The 17,602-nt window shown below is 34.6% G+C and overlaps 1 protein-coding gene across 1 annotated transcript in view; it reads right to left on the bottom strand.

The window, feature by feature from the left end:
* Nucleotides 1–431: 431 nt before the first annotated feature.
* The window catches only part of lama4 (laminin, alpha 4), a 65,462-nt gene continuing 48,291 nt past the window's right edge, over nt 432–17,602 (bottom strand). The window contains 23 exon segments of the mRNA XM_048206159.1: nt 432–911; nt 1,826–1,945; nt 2,297–2,390; nt 3,346–3,390; nt 3,392–3,477; nt 4,951–5,110; nt 8,342–8,497; nt 8,732–8,866; nt 8,868–8,885; nt 8,887–8,923; nt 9,630–9,799; nt 9,801–9,815; nt 9,899–10,049; nt 10,840–10,998; nt 11,819–11,952; nt 12,221–12,358; nt 13,221–13,350; nt 13,460–13,602; nt 13,695–13,826; nt 15,196–15,367; nt 15,772–15,905; nt 16,066–16,228; nt 16,865–17,010. Of these exon segments, the coding sequence (XP_048062116.1) occupies nt 766–911; nt 1,826–1,945; nt 2,297–2,390; nt 3,346–3,390; nt 3,392–3,477; nt 4,951–5,110; nt 8,342–8,497; nt 8,732–8,866; nt 8,868–8,885; nt 8,887–8,923; nt 9,630–9,799; nt 9,801–9,815; nt 9,899–10,049; nt 10,840–10,998; nt 11,819–11,952; nt 12,221–12,358; nt 13,221–13,350; nt 13,460–13,602; nt 13,695–13,826; nt 15,196–15,367; nt 15,772–15,905; nt 16,066–16,228; nt 16,865–17,010 (2,784 nt within the window). The 3' untranslated portion in view covers nt 432–765.

Raw genomic sequence — 17,602 nt, 5'->3', positions numbered from 1 at the left:
ATAAAGGTGTTTTTGTGTTTAGATGTTATTATTTGTCCTTTGGAGCCTGTGCAGATATCATCATTTGTCACGTAATATTTTAAACTTCTCCTTTTTTAATATATTAAACACAACGCACTTAACAATACACTTTTAAACTTTTATAGATCACTTTTATAGAAGTGGAAGGGGAAATGAATAGGCCTAGTTAATCAACTGACTGTCTTATACAATATGAAAGCAAGGTTTATAGTTCAGAGATGTAAAACCATTATTTCTGATTAGGTTGAATCTTAATGTTAAAACAAGATCAAAAGGTCAATACAAATATTATCAAAAACCTTTATGCAGATAGCAAGCCAAATAATCTTAACCACTTAAACTAAGATTATATGGACACAAACTTGTGAAATATCAGAAAACACCAGCTTTATTAAAGAAAAGTATTCAGATAAAGCAGTGAGTGAAGTACTTTATTTATCTGTATGTCAAGACAGTATCATGACTATATATATACAGTGTGTATATATATATCTTATATGGCTTTGTTAATATTTTGTGCAAATTTGTTTAAGGTACATGGTTTTAATAGATATTACATATACCTCAATTAAGGAACCGTTGGTATCAAGTTAACATAATGGTTACAGTGCTCTGTTTTACAGCTCATTGGTCATTAATGAAATATTTCATAGAGATAGAATAGCTATAAATGATGCTGAAGAGGCATGTTAGAGACAATGACACAGGTTCATTTCTGTTGTGGAGACCCAGAGTGGTCATCGCTCAAGTGGCAGGACAGGTGCCCACACCGACTGCACCGCTGACCAGCGCCGCCTTACTGAAGCTCACAGGAGACTCATTCACAGACACGTTCCTAATGCAGCCTGTGTAGCCCCTCTTGATGAGGAGACTGTGAGACAGCATAGAGTCTGGAGAAGAGAAAAAGGTTCAAAAAGATTTAGGATCAACAATTATTGACATTACAGTGGGAATGAACACTCATACAGTAGCATCTGAAAGAAACAGCCTTGTGCTCAGATTAACAATGTTCAGGAGTTAAAGAAGTAGTTTCTATTTTGACAGTTCCAGCTTTAAAATCTGACTTGGGTGAGCCAAATTGAACCCACTTTTTATTAAGTGTCTTTAAGTACATTAATCATTTGATACATGCATGGTTTCGCATTGTACTTTTATTTAAAAAAAAAAAAATGACCTGTATTTAATTACATCTATAGTTACATCTATAATTACAATATTGGGCCTTCCCTTACACCTTAACCCACCTTTAAACCTAACTGTTTCCCACTTATTTTAGTATCATTGATATAATATTATAATTTTTCTTAATATTTTTAATACAATTTTATTTTTATATTTTCATTTTAAGTTTATTTAAAGTTTTAGTAATTTTAAGTTTTTTATATTTTATTTCAGTTAATGTTTGTTTTATTTCAAGTAATATTTTTTGTGTGTGTGTGGTTTTATTTTTAGTTAATGATAATAAACATAAGAGCATAGTAGTTAAGGACACCTATAAAATGGGACTGCTACATTTGAAGCTGTTGTAAACTGGTTTACAAAACGTGGCCCCAAACATTCTAGGACACTTTAGCAACACTTTAAATGTATTATCAAAAAAAAAAAAAAAAAAAAATAAATAAAAAATGAAGTAGCTATTTTATTTTAAATATATGTTTGAACTTAAGAGGAACTGCTTAATCCACTAAAAATCACCTTGTAATCCAAAATGATTTAGAATACTGATATTTTGTTCTCTAATCTCAACGAAATTCATACATTTTCCATTAATGTTCATTGTCTCTGAACATTAGTGGTGACTGACCTGGGGCTCCTCCAATAAACACTGGAGCACTGGTGTTCCGTGCTGGTTCACTGACAGACCCCACGACGTGATTCACCTCTGAGTCCACATCCAGCTGCACCACGGTACCATCTCTGATCACTGGAAAGCACAACAACTCTTAATGATGGCACTGCACTTGCTGCCTCAGTGACCTGACAGGATTCCAAGGCACCATAACGACAATTTTCTACAACAAATTCAAGTGAGCTTTATACACAACAGTGAATCTTTAATGAGTGGTTATGTCTCTGTAGAAATTAAGTCATAGCTGGAGAAAAAAAAAAAAAAAAAACGTGGATTTTTATTTTTTTTTAAAGTACAATGCATTTCAAAATGCAATATTTATAAAATTATTAAATTAGAAATTCTGATTAAAAAAAAAAAAAAAAATACAAGAGATTAAAATGAGACATTATAATTGTATAAAGTTCATGGATTTTAATTCTGTACCTGTGATCTTGTGCCAGTTTCCATCACAGATTTCTTGTCTAGGAGACACATAGGTGGAGAACTCACGGATACCATTATTCACCACCACCACCACCTACAAAACCCCATCAAATAAATCACATGACTTCACACATCTTATTAAATATATCTCTTAAGAAATTGTTCAGTTGTGCAGTAACATGATTAAGGATTGTGGAGACTGAAGTAGAATTCAAAACATGTATCAGGCAAAGTGAAAATAGAAGCTTAAAAGTGCTGCGTAACAAATGAGGTTCATTCTCGTGTGTTACGCAGCACGTTTGAGCTTCCGGAAGAGTTTTGCTCTTGTGCGTTATTCAGGTTAGATTGAGCTCCTGCTTATGTTCACTGATCAATGTTTACATGTGAGTAAAAGCTTAAATTAAATCTGTTCATCATGACAAGCGATCGATTCTCTTCAGAAAATTTGGACTAAACCACTCAATTCATATGGATTAGTTGTCCGATCTCTTTATGAACTTTTTGAAGCGTCAAAGTTGTAGTTACAAAGGCAGTCAATGGAAGGAAATGTGACAGCATTCTGTCATCAAAAAGATTTAGATTTGTCTTCCAAAGATGAACGAAAGTCTTACGGGTGTGGAACAACATGAAGGTGTGTAATTAATGAAAGAATTTTCATTTTGGGATGAACTAACCCTTTAATCTAAAACTATAGTAGTACATCTTCATGTAATTGTAAATAACACGCAATTAAGTATTTGAAAACACTACATTTGGCTGAATTACATTATAAAGTATTTAAAGTATATTATTTCTGTAATAAGTACTTTTTAAATGTATGCTAAAGTATACTTCTTTTTCACAATGTCTTACATTACAAAAAAAAAAAAAAAAGAGGGGGAAAAAAACTTGTCTGACGACAACAGTTGCTATACTCCTAGTACGATTAGTCAGTAAAAGTACCATTTCAAGGCTTGGCTTAGTGATAAGTTTATGATATTTTCACAGACAGAAATTTGATCATACAGCATGGGATGTTTGTAATGAATCTCTTGATTGGCTCTTCAGACCTGGCTTTGATAGATGTACAGGGTGAGATATTCCTTCTCTCCCAGTAAAGACATGCAGTAGCACTCCTGACGCCACACGAGGGCGCACCTCCATCACCAGCTTAAATCTTGAGCCAAAATTAAAGGAGTCATCTGCAAGGCAGGAGAAGAAGAACATACTTTATTTCAGCATATTATCCTTGGATTAAATTCTATCCACAAGACTGCTAAAACATTCAGGCAAGGAGACATCGGATTCTCGTATTCAGCTGTTTAGCACTGTATGCTGGAATTGTGTCCTCTTGAGCCTAGCAGAGTTATGTGCATGTGTAACCCCCTGAACATCACACCAGGGCGTGAAATTTCTCTATGCACATTCAACAGCTGCAACTTTGTTTCCCAAGACCTTGAGGTCTGCTTAAATCATCTCCAACCTCTGCATTAACCAATCAGATCGCTGCAGTGTGGCAATAAGGGGCAGATCACATTCCACTTCTCCCACAGGAGCCTCTGTCTGTCTGTGGCTCTCACTTATGTGTTGGGCTGCTTGTTCTTATTATTCTTGTGGAAGACTAGCATGAATTTCCAAGCTGGTTCAAAACTGGTTTTACTGATTAGTGTGTGTTTGGTTCTCACCATAATGTTGCTCTCACCAGCAAAACATGCTTTAGTCATTCTGATGAAGCTTGTCGACCAGTTAAGGCTGCTATAGCTGGTTAAACTGATCTTTTCAACAAAAGCCAAATGTTTGCACACACCTATCTTTTCTTTATCAGTTTTATTTTCCATATTTTACATTAATAGTACTATCATCAAAGCTGTGAAATAGTGTTTTACTTTGTTCATGGGTCCCTTGTTTGTCCTGAGAAGTAAAACTGCTCACTGTTCTTCAAAAAATTTCTTCAGGTCCTCCACATTCTTTCTTTCTTTTTTTTCAGTTTCTTTTCCTTTCCAGCAGTGACTGTATGATGCTGAGATCCATATTTTCACACTGAGGAGAATTGAGGGACGCCTACACAACTATTACAAAAGCTGCAAAGATTTGCTGATGCTCAAGTAAGCAACACAGTGCATTAAGAGCATGGGGGTGAAAACTTTTGAAAATTATGAAGACGTGTTGTCACATGCAGTTTTTATGATCTTTTTAAAATGAACATTTTGCATCTGTATACTTATACTTGATACTTATACTTGAGCTTAAACAGCAACCATTTTCCTTGATAGCTCTGCACATTCTTGGTACTGTATGATCCATTCAACTTCATTAGGTGCATCCTGGGATGCTTTTAAAACACTATTGAAGGAGTTCATATAGTATGTATGCTGGACACCTTATGTCTGCTTCCCCATTTTATTTGTATGTGTATGAATATGTGTCTACAAAACTAATTCTAAGCATTAAGCATGTCTTTAGATCAAACAAAAGATCAAAAAAAAAAAAAAAATAAATCACTAATAAATCAATCAAATAAATCAAGAATGTAAATGAATCTCATGTGGACAGACTCAGCAGAGTCATTGAGCTATGTGGTGAGAACACAGTCCCCTCTTTCTCAACACTAAAGCATTTAATTAAGAGAATTTGAGGCAGACTAATAAAGATAGTATGTTAACATAGTATGTTACCCAGCAGCACATATCCTCCCTCCTCAGTGAAGTATGTCCCTGGTTCTGAGGGGCCCTCATAGCAGGGTGTGACCCCAAAACTGCTGGAGACAGAGGTGAGCCAGCGGCCATTCAGCTGGAGACTCCGCACGCAGCCAGAAAAGCTAGACACAGATGTCTTCTAAAGAAGTAATAGAAGAATGAGAACTTTAGAACCTTATACTTTTCATCAGTTAGTTGTAACATCATTACCACAAAAAAAAAAAAAAAAAAAAAAACAGGCTGATCAGGACCTAATATAATACTACTATTTACCAAATAGATAAAAAAAAGACATGAAATATTGATTGGAGGTTTGTTTTTAATGATGTGAGAAGAAAAGAACATTATGTGTGCTGAGAGACACGCAACGACGGCAGTGTAGGAGAGTTCTGAAGTCAAAAAATATTGATTTTGGCAGTCATTAAACATAAAATGCTTGACTGCAGATTCAAATCAGGTATTGCAGAGAGCCATGTAAAAAGATGCATAATAATTGTGGAAGAATTAGCAAAATGGTGTTTAGTATAAACACATCCACTAAAAATCATTTAGTAAGATTTAGTATAGCATGTTACACCACAGAATGTCAACCTTCCAAAAGTATTTCTTGTCAACTACCATTCTAAGATTATTCTAAGTTTCTCTTCAAAATGTTGCTCCATCATTACACTAGTAAATGAACTGGACAATGCTGAACAAAAACATTTATTAATTCTGGTTAAAGGGTTAGTTCAGCCAAAAATGAAAATCCTGTCATTAATTACTCACCCTCATGTCGTTCCAAACCAAAACATTTGTTCATGTTCGGAACACAGTCTTTTTAATGAAATCTGGGAGCTTTCTGTCCCTCCATTGATAGCCTAAGCAACTACCACTTTCAAGCCCCAAAGACATCATAAAAGTAATCTACGTGACTCCAGTGGTTTAACCTTAATGTTATGAAGCGGCGCAAGTGCTTTGTTTGTGCAAAAAAAAAAAAAAACATACAGTAGTTTACCACTATTTACAAAATAATAATCTCCAACAGGCATTCAGGCAACAATGTCTGCTCTCGCATCAACACATAACTCATGCGTCATGGTGCTGCCTTGATTGCGCATTGGAGATTAATATTTTTATACATAAAGTAGTAAATTATGTTGTTTTGTGCAAGCAAAGTGCTCACGTCTCTTCATAAAATTGAGGTTAAACTACTGGAGTCACATGGATTACTTTTATGATGTTTTAACTTTACTACCTTTCTGGGGCTTGAAAGTCGTAGTTGCATAGCTGTCAATGGAGGGAGAAAAAGCTCTCAGACTTCATTAAAAAGATCTTCATTTGTATTCCGAAGATGAACGAATGTCTGGTTTGGAACAACATGAGGGTGAGTAATAAATGACAGAATTTTCCTTTTTGAGTGAACTAATGGGTGATGTTAATTTATAAATACTAATGTGTAAGAAATGACAGTGTCATGCCCTAAAAATAAGTTCTACATTATCTGATTACATTAGAATAACTGCATCAACCCAAATAGCTTGATTTATCATGATGAAGAAAAGCAAAGTCAACACATTCTTTGTTTCTGCACCATTTGGGGTAATCACATCCTGAAGCAACTTCATTTGCATTAGGGGTCGTACATTGTTGCTGTACCTGTACCTAAAGTGCTGTATGTAAAGTTTGAGTTTAGGATGTTGAACCTAAAGTGCTTTATGTATGTTGTCACAAGTTTTTCTTATAATAATGCTTAAACTAATGTTAATGTATATAATTTTTAATGCTACAAATGTGTATGTAAAAATTAACATCAGTTAATAATAATAATTGCTGCAAATATTGACTATTGTATTGACTAGTTCCTGGGTGTTTTAAGCAATCCTGTGACTAAAATTAGAGTTGGTAATAAAACTAATCTGACAGGTGCAGAAACAAGGTCATCTCAGCTGCTACAGTATGGCTCTTAATCTCAGGGTTTTGGGTTCAAGACCCACGTTGGTCAATAGTAGGGTTGGGAATTGAAAATCAATTCCAATTCTGGAATCGGATACTTTGCATCTTCTTGTGCTTGAACAGACAAATACACACAAAATTAAGTCAAAATATCCTTGTAAACAGTTATTAATGCCTTAAGTGAACATAAACTGTTGCATGTGCTTCATATTGGGTCCGTGCATTCGCTCTTAAAGTGACAGCAGTCTAATAAACCTGCAACAGTCTGTGTTATTACTGTTAATCAAAGAACAAAAAACAAAGAGAAAATCACTCACTGATCTTGACTGAATAACTTTTGTAACTTTAATAAGGATTAATTTTCATAACATTTTCGTAAAAAGAAAACTGTGTTATTTTACATTTGATTACATTTTATTTCTATTTCTGCACCTGAACTTGTTTCAGTTGTATTTATGTGCTATTGCTAATTTGTTTATTTGTTCTTATTTTATTACTGTTTACTTGTCTTTAATAATGTTTGGAATTTAATTTAGTTAGTCAAGCTGTTTTTGCTGTGGTATTTTTGCTAAAACCATAGGCAAAAGTTCCTTGTGTAAGTGTTTTTATAGGCTACTGATTTTTGTCCATGGTATTCAGCTGCAACAGAACGCTTTGTGTAATGTCAAGGAATAAATATGCTTCATATCTAAATTTTTACTTTTTTTTCTTTTTTTTTTTTTTTACATTATTATAATCAAAACTAGGAATCAATAAGAATCAGAATCGATATGCATAATTTGAAATTCTAAAATTCAATACCCAGCCCAATTCAATAGATAAACCCTTTGAACCTGCTCCTACAGTATATATAATGGCTCAGGATTTTCCTACCCTTGTGAAAAAGAAGTGCATTTAATTGTATTGAATGTGCATTTAGCACATTAGCATCCTTCAAATCTTTAAAGTATAATTAAATATTTAAAGTATTTAAAAAAAAAAGTGTACTTGCAGATAATATGGTAATAAAATAAAATGCCACTTAAGTGTACTTAAAGTCCTAAGAGTAGTGTTATTTGATAGTTCATTTAATTTTATAACAATTTCAATATAAATGACATTAAAATATATTTTATTTACCATAAATGCTAGTCAGTACATTCAGCAGTGCACTTTAACCACATTTAACTCTAAGAAAATAGAAGTAATTATGAAATTACATATAAATAAGTACTTAAGTCCTATTAAACAGGTCAAAAGAGTATGCATACTATCGTCTATCACTATGAACAGACAAAATTATGCTAGAATATGTGCTTGACACTAGTAATTTATTCTGGTGCAGCTGCCTGCATTCCAGACGGGTGCCCGCCCCACAGACAATAAAATATCTCAGCAGAGAAGAGAACCTATATGGACCTGAGAGCATATGGGAGTTAATGAGGAATCACAATACCTGAATGTTTTTCTTAGCCTGATCAGGTGGCACCCCACCGACATAGAGAGGATCTTGGACAGGCAGTGAGATGTTTGTGCCTGGGGCTCTGTCCTCTAATACCGTAAGGCCATCAATTATCAGTCTGCCCATATTTCCACCTCTGATAAAGATAATCTACAGAGAAAGAGAAAGTGTCACATAAAAGGTGTGTAAGAGACACCTTTGTAATAGGCAAACTATTAAATAATTACAACTTATTTTACTTTTAAGACAAATCAAATAACTGAACTTAACATCTCAGCATTTGAAAGGTGATCATTATCTGTACAATTTCATTTAGTGTAGCTAATGTCACAGAAATGGAACGTGTAACCTCGAAATTTATTAGTGAACATTAGTCATTCTTACATCATGCCACTGTCCATCACTGTACTTCTCTTTGGATCGGATTCTGACATGGTTTTGGCCTGAACTGAATGTGAATACCAGCCTTCCATGAGTGAGGAACAGAGCCATGAAGTTTTCCTCAGACTTGTCAGCCATGGTAGAAGATGAGACCGAAACGCTGAACGAGTTTTCAGAGATAGAGAAAAGTGAGATCTAAAAGAGACAGAGGAACAGACAGCACTGTTAAAGTATCGCCACATGCACCGAATTTATGGCTCTATCACTTGATAAATAATTGCTGCTATGATCAAAAGACAATGTACATCAGGAAAACAGTGCTGAGTTTTATGAATAAGGCACCTTTTATAATATAATAATGAATTTGCATAGTAAAGAGCAGGGGTACCTATGTTCGGAATGGCAAACTACCATACTACTCTAATTATTTCTGCAATACGATAGAATGAGTATTAGTATTGTTCTAGTATTCCAAACACAACCAGGTCAGGTGCACTGTCATGCACTTCGCTCTCAAAGTCTAAAAGCTGACTGTAGTGGAGAAATATTATGGATATTCAACCATAAAATGCCTCTACCAACATTTTTGCAAAAATCCAAAAAATGTACCTATACATAAAATTTACTGCAGTTTCTGGCTGAAATGAACACTAGTGGCAGTACAACACCAAAAACTTTAATTCCTTTTCACACAATTTATGATTACAGGGACAGATTATCGATATAATAAAGAATCTTTTTCATGCATTTCCACGCACAATACCATGTTATGACCTTAAAACACTTTTACCATAGTGCAAGATTTGTAAACTAATACATTTTGATATTTGCATCACATAACAAGCTCCGTATGGCTTTTCTTCATAGTAAACTTGCTTTACTTTGTACCATCAATACTTACTCATTTCTGATAACACTGGCAACGCCTGTGTACTCATGTCGGCTGTGGGCTGAACCACCATAGTGGTAGGCATGGCGGGTCACTCGTGGGCGGGAGGACAGGTAACATGAAGCAGCCTCTGTCTCTGGAACATCCAAAGGATTGCTCTTCAAGCCATGTGTCAGGCTGGACTTCATCCCTGCCCACCTGTGAGACAACAATATGTTTAGGTGCATAACTGTGTAACTACACAGGGTATTCATGCATCTGTGTGAGCTGGTATGTTGCACCTTGCGGGAGTGTCCCGGACTTCGTCTAGAGGAGTCTCTGCTGTCTTTGAGCAGAGCAGCTGGGGGTCTTTCCACTGGGCAGTCCTGTAGTGACACCTGCACATTCTCACTGTAACGCTGGAAGTCTTCTGGCTCTATATCTCTATCCTGCCTGCATCACACACACATCACACACACACAAAATGAAAATTCTGTCATTAATTACTCATCCTCATGTCGTTCCATACTTGTAAGCCCTTCGTTCATCTTCGGAAGACAAATTAAGATATTTTTGATGAAATCTGAGAGGTATATGACTCATCCATAGACAGCAATATAATTATATATAACAGCAACAGCAATATAACAGCAACACTTTCAAGGTCTAGAAAAGTACTAAACATGTTGTTAAAACATTCAATGTGACTACAGTTGTTCAACTTTAATTTTATGAAGCGACGGGAATACTTTTTGTGTGCAAAAACAAAACAAAAATAACTTTATTCAACAATCTCTTCCCTGTCATTATCCTTACACAGGCGACACAGTAAGCACAGTGAAGGCTTCCGTGTTTACATCCAAATGCCGGATCAGTGTTGGCCAAAGATGCACATGTGAGCAGCACGGCGCATGCGTATGATGCTGACACAGGAGCTGGCCAATAATGTGTTGGCATTCTAACATTGAACCTGGAAGCGCTGGACGTACACAACTTATGAGAATGACACAGAAGAGAAGATATTGTTGAATAAAGTTTTAGTATAGCAAAGTATTGGGTATGTCAGAAAAAGGAGACATTCAAAAAGTTAAGTGTTGGAGGGCTTGGGAAATAGGGTTGGGAACCACCAGATCAGATTTCTCACATCCCTGAGCCAACCAAAAACAACAACAATTTACACAGTAAATTTAAAACAATTTAAAATTTGTTCTTAGTTTTGTTTGAAAAAGGCTGTATATGTTACCTGCTAATATATGCGTAACTGATGCACCCAGTAAAATTCTGTATGGAACTCATAGGAGAGCCTCCATAATAGAAGGTCTTTGGAACGTTATCTGACTGAGACGTGGAAGACGGCTTCTTCTTCTCCTGCTTGTCTTTGTCATCAATTACAAGTTCATACCTACCAAGAGATCATGGATAAATAGTTGATGTAACAAGTCTATACATAGAAGGACACCTTATTAGCTTCAGAACTTCATGTGAGATCAACAAAATGCAGAATGTTTTTCATCACTAGTAATTAAGATGAGACAAAATATGCATCATGAAAATAATTGATTTTAATTAAAACTAACATTTCCAAAAATATGATGAGAAATAACAAATGCAAGATATTAAAGATGCACTAACAATTTTTGAAGAAGAAAAATGAAAAATGTAGAGATCTGATTACACAATACAAAGGGTCTTGTGCTACTTATTCTTCTTTGTAATTTCAAAATATTAAATATATGCTTTTATTGCAGAAATTGCTCAAGTTTTCACATTAAGAACACATTTTATGTTCATAATGTCTTTATGATTGATTTTCATAATCATATTTTATGTTGATTATGTCTTTTTTGGAACCTTATGTTTGACAGATGTTAATAATGTAATAAATATTTATTATATTTATCATCATTGTGGGATATGGAGTGTAAAGTGTGGAAAAAATAATTTCAAGTATTGCAGCATAACAAAGCAAAGGTTGCAGCATAACAAAATCTGAAAAAAATTATGGGGTTTGAAAACTTTCTAAAGGCACTGTAAGGTATGCCATATTTTTGTCATCCGCATTATCGCATTATTTTTCAACTAAAATTATATAGCATGTAAGTAAAATGGATTAAAATTTACTAAAATAAATGAATATTACATGGTAAAATATTTTTAATATAATTTAATTTCTAATATTATTGTAAAAATTAACCAACTTTTTAAAAAAGTCACCAACTTACTTCTGATTGGTCACCGAGGCAACTATGAAATGAGGCTGTCCATCATTATAACTCTTCTTATGTGATTTGACTCTGGTTCCTTTGGACTGAAGAAGCACTGCACCATTCTCCAGTGAGAGAGAAAACTCATCCAACTAGAACAGAGAGAAAGACTGGCTTGATCTAACATCTGTATCAAACACACATTCCCCCAATCCCCTCCTTCAAGCAAGAACAGTTTCTACACTAGTGGGGAGTATGCAGGTTGATATGGAGTAAAAACATTGCAACCAAGCCTTGGATCTCCTTTTTCCTTTGTTTCTTGCTTTAAGATTAGCTTCCTTGCCTGTAAAATGTTAGAGATAGAACAAGACTTGACTGGGTAAATCACAGTAACTAAGAAGATAATAAAAAAATATATACCCCATCTTTATGGTAGAATAGGAGTCCATTAGACTGTAGAGTTCTGAAGTTTAGTCCTCCCTCAAAAGACTGGAATGGTGAGATTTTAGCTGTAGAGCCCAGATAGCCATCACCCGTGAAATAGGCCTTACGAGACATCTGCAGGTGTAAGACAACAAGATTTGAGCAAGTTCTCTCAAAACATCTAAATTTATTTTCTTTCTTCTTTCTTTTTGGGTTTGTTTGTTTTTTTTTGTTTGTTTGTTTGTTTTAATTTAGACCATAGCTAAACAGTACAAAGACGTAATGGTATTCATAATGGTAAATACTGAATAAGTGAATACAGCATGTGTGAGCCTGGTGAGCAGTCTCCTATTGTAGAATTTGTTTTAAAAAAATTTAAAGTGACAGTTATGTTCTGTTTAGCTTTGTTCTCATGGTTTTCTGGTGTTTACTGTTCCTGTTTCTAATTTGATTTCATGGTTTCTAATCAAGTTGCGCACCTGGTTCTTGTTCTGTTAATCATCTCAGTATGTATTTAAGCCCTCAGTTCTTCTTTCTGTTCAGGGTACGTGTCGTCTTTAGTTTATGTTCTTGACATTTGATATTCAACAGTGTTGCGAACTGACCTGAGCTGGATGATGACATCACTGTTTACTCCAGTGCTGATATAGATAAATTAACTAAATTAATAACTATTGTTTCTTACATCGGAATGAATCAATACTGAATTTACTTAAGATGGATAATGACACTATTTTCTTTAAGAGCTGCTGTGCAGCCAAAATTATATACCAGTTATCACTGTAAAGCTGCTTTGACACAATCTGCATTGTAAAAAGCGCTATATAAATAAAGGTGACTTGACTTGACTGTAGTGCATGCATATTTACTCCAGCTTGTTTGATTGAAAAACAAGGATTTCATTCTGTGTCACACAATTTGGACACAGACAACTTTTTTTTCATCATTCCTGGGCCAATTTGGCAATGCTATTAATTTAGAAGGGTATGTTACATACAAATGATTCCTCAGGACAGCCACTGCTGATACCAATGGTTCCTTGCTCCTCCAAGAGATTGAAATCCTTTTTCTGGAACTGGAAGCCCTTTACACAACCCTTCAATCCCACCAGAGATGATAGTTCTGGCCTGTGGAACATTCATATGGCTGGGTTCAATGTTAGAAATGAGTACTGCTAAGCCATTGGAGCACCCTGTCTACCTGATCTGTGCATTAATAGGTAACAAATGTTCTCACCTTGAGAGCAGAATTCTAGAAGGAGCTCCTCCAATATAGATATCAGAGAATGGTAAGGGTTTCTTTTCATTTTCCATGGACTTGACATGGCTTCTGTCCACTAGCAGAATGATCTTCTTAGAGTGATGATAGATCACAGACACCTGAGACAAAATTTACAATAGGGTGTTAAAAGTTATGCATTGTGTTTAAAGATACTGTATGAATTGATGAATGCCCTCAAGAAAGCAATTACCTCATGATATCGAGCATCGTTGATATGGAGTTTGGCCAAGTTACTCTCCATGATGACAGGACCATTTGTAAAACCAAAATCGTACATCAGACGGAGAAACCCATTTTTCAGCTCCAGCACGAAAAAATTTGTCTGTGGAAACCCATCATAAATGCAGCAATATATGCACAGAAAAAAAGTATTCATTTTGCATAGCTGTATAGTGGTAATAAGGTGTCAGTGAGTAAGCTGAAATGCCTTATAGTTCTAGAAAATTATGCACAAATTTATCATATGATCACACATGTAGAAAGGGACCATAACATACAGCTGCCTGTGACTCTGCACATGAGAAAAGTATGAAGCATTTTTAAGCTTACAAATTCTTGCTACGTGAAATAGCATGTCACAGCACCTTATCCAGGTCTCCCTCTCTATATTCATATATGTGAAAGTATAAAGTATTCCGATCCCCTTTTTTTGCATTTTGTTATGTTGCAATCTTATGCTAAAATGCTTTAATTATTTTTTTTAATTATTTTTTTTTTTCACATCAATCTACACTCTGGCTCTAATAAACTAAAATGTCCTGACTGAACTAATAATTTAGGTAACACTTTACAATTAGGTTCCATTTGTTAACATTAGTAAACTATATTCATTAACATGAACTAACAATTTACATTCATTAACATGAACTTCCCTCTCCATTCCCCCATTAATAAACTCTTTTGTTTTATATTAAAATTAAATTTGTTTTCAAATAAAACTGAAATTCTTAATATGAAACTTTGCATTAGTACAATTATTAATATTTGTATAAATGTTCACATTTGTATTTCAAATGTATGTTATTTGTGTATTTTCTGTGGGCCCATTCACACCAGAGCGATTATTGAACAAGTAATGAATAACAATAAAGATAACGGTAACACTTTACAGTAAGGTTTCATTTGTTAACATTAGTTCACTACTTTAGTTAACATGAACTAAGAATGAACAATACTTCTACAGCATTTATTAATCTTAGTTAATGTTAATTTCAACATTTACTAATACACATCATTAAAATCAAAAGTTGTATTTGTTAACATTAGTTAATGCACTGTGAACTAACATAAAACAATGAACGACTATATTTTTATTGACAAAAATGTAAAAATACTGTAACAAATGTAATGCTCATTGTTAGTTCATGTTAGTTAATACACTAACTAATGTTAACAAATGACACCTTATTGTAAAGTGTTATCAAGATAACTATAACAATAACCATATTAGCATCCACATATCATTCATCATTCTTTATATTTAGAATGATTTTTAAAACTATATCATTATCATTATCGTTATCCTTGGTGCGATCGGGTCTTTACTCTGAATACCAATGAAAATGCTCATCAAATTAATCCGAAACAATTTCTTCACACATATACATTTTCAGTTTTCTAGTTTTGTTCCAGAATCCAAGAATCAGTGCAAAATAATTTAATAACAACATTTATAATGAAAACATATTTACCTCATTAACCATGAGGAATAGAATGCCATTGTTGGCAACAGTACGAACTTCGATATCAAACCGAGTAACAATGCCAATTTTGCCTCTTCTCTCAATGTTGTTGACTAAAGCGAAGCCGCTGCCATCAAACAAATAACTTGTCACGCGACTCTGAGAGAAAGCCAACTTATGCCTGGAAAACACAGATATATATATATATATATATATATATATATATATATATATATATATATATATATATATATATATATATATATAAAAACATCAAAATATGTTAATAAAACTATAGCAAACATTTCACATATATTTGTAAATATATATTTCAAATGGACTGGCAAAATAAAGCGACAACTACATTTAGCTAATGAATGATGAATAATGAATAAAGTGCTGTGGGATGGAGTAGTGGGATAATATTAAATGGCAAACCAAATGCATAAAGTGAACATAAATATTGATTGAGCTGAATAATATCAACACTTGAAACGTGGTATTAAACTGTTCGGCCCCTGCTTTAGGCAGTCTTTGCCATAGTGTTTAAGGTTTAAAGAATGATGGGATGTAAGGAATGTTTACCTGGGACAAGGCATCGATGCTGCAACATCCATTTTGTGAAGTTGCTTAAAGTTGTAGAGACTGATGACATCACTATTCAAAGTCTCTAACTCAATGCAACCAACAAAAGGAGCCAAGCTCAAAGCTGGAGGAATCTGGAAGAACATGGAGGATATTTCTGCATAAGAATGTTACAGTGCAAAAATGAAGAAAAAAAAAGAAGAAGAAAAAGAAAAAAAACTTTTCTTAAATCAATGTCCCCCATTTCCATGACCTAACTGAGACTTTATCCTAACAGAAAATAGATTTTTGCACCTTCACATCAGGAGGCACTCCTCCCACAATCAAAATATTGTCTTTAGGGTCAAGGTCAAACAGGGAGTCTGTCCCATCCGCCTCTCCTTTCTGGATAAACTTCTGCTCCGCTGCGGTGTCTTGACTCGGAACCGTCAGGAACACTTTACCATGGCGACCCAACCTACCAGAAAGAAGGGTAAATCCACAGATTATAGACATCTTATATACAGCAAAACTGTGGTCTCTATAATAAATAATCTTCTTACTTTGTATGAATTATTTTAAATAAATATTTTGGATTAATACTCAAAATGTAAGGTTTGAACCAAGCCATATTTCTTTCAATTTTTCATTATTTAATAAACAGTTCCAACAAGTTAATTAGTGAAATCTTGAATAACCAACAGTGGCTATAAAATTTGTGTTTTTTTTTTTTTTTTTTGTTTTTTATTTATTTATTTTTAATTTTAGTGCAATTTAGTGTAATTAGAGTGCAGCAAGATGTAGATCCGGTAGAAAAAAGGTACTGGACCTAAAAGCTTCAGAGCTCTTAATTTTGTTACTGGAATCCTAAATGAAAAACTGCGCTTTGTGTCCATAGAACATTCATAGAGCACTGGTCAACAAATCTCACTCTCAAAATATGAGTGCAAGTCCTGAACATTTGTGCTGTAACTTTATTTAGACTGACACCCATATTTGACTGCTGTGTCAATGTAGCCCTTTGTGAACAAAGGTTTCCTAGGGTTTTTTTTTTCCTTAGGTTTCATAAAGAAAACCGTTATGCAAGATCAGATGATGGAAGCAGTTGTTCTACCTCTCCACTTTAACAAGATTGAAGACAGGAGGCCAGGAGCTGACTGGCTTTGAACTGAGTGGAATCTCCACGTCCTCTCCTCCCAGATTGTACACATAAACCAGATTATCGTTCTTTATGGCCAGTCCCATGTAGTCCTTACGTCCCTGCGCACACAAAAGTAGAATGGACATTTAACAAGACATTGCATTGCATAAAAAAAGTGTTTTAAGTATTTTATAGCCCTTTTTATTGAGTCATTACATTTATGATGCAGATGATGTATTGTGGTTTGGAACCAAACATTGCAAAGTGGGAGGGAGATGGAAAAGTACCTGGGCTTGAGCCAACAACCGAAAGAAGTGTGAAAACAGCCTGATTAAGGAAGGAGTTCACTAAAAGTCATGTGTACCTGCTGCAAGGTTTAAATTAGCCACCTTAAAACTTTGACTCACTGTAAACTAGGAACCTACTGGTCAGACCAGGTACTGTTCAACAGCAGGCAATATGGTGTCATTGCATTTTGTTTTTGCATTCCATTGCTGTTTTAAAATAGTTTTTATATAGCAACATGCGCTAGACTGTCGTCTTTGGTGTGTCTCCCTGTGTCTTATATTTTTAAAAGTAAAAAATCTTTCAGCTAACTACATTTCATTTTTTGTGAACACCTGAACTATAAACGCTAAATCTAGTACAGCCAGTGCAGCGCAGCGCAGCGCAGCGCAGCGCAGCGCAGCGCCCACTGCTACCATGGACAGA

Source organism: Megalobrama amblycephala, linkage group LG11 (assembly GCF_018812025.1).
Source record: "Megalobrama amblycephala isolate DHTTF-2021 linkage group LG11, ASM1881202v1, whole genome shotgun sequence".
Classification (NCBI taxonomy): Eukaryota; Metazoa; Chordata; class Actinopteri; order Cypriniformes; family Xenocyprididae; genus Megalobrama; species Megalobrama amblycephala.
The sequence above is the reverse complement of the archived record's forward strand: the minus strand, read 5'-3'. Positions and strand labels throughout refer to the sequence as shown.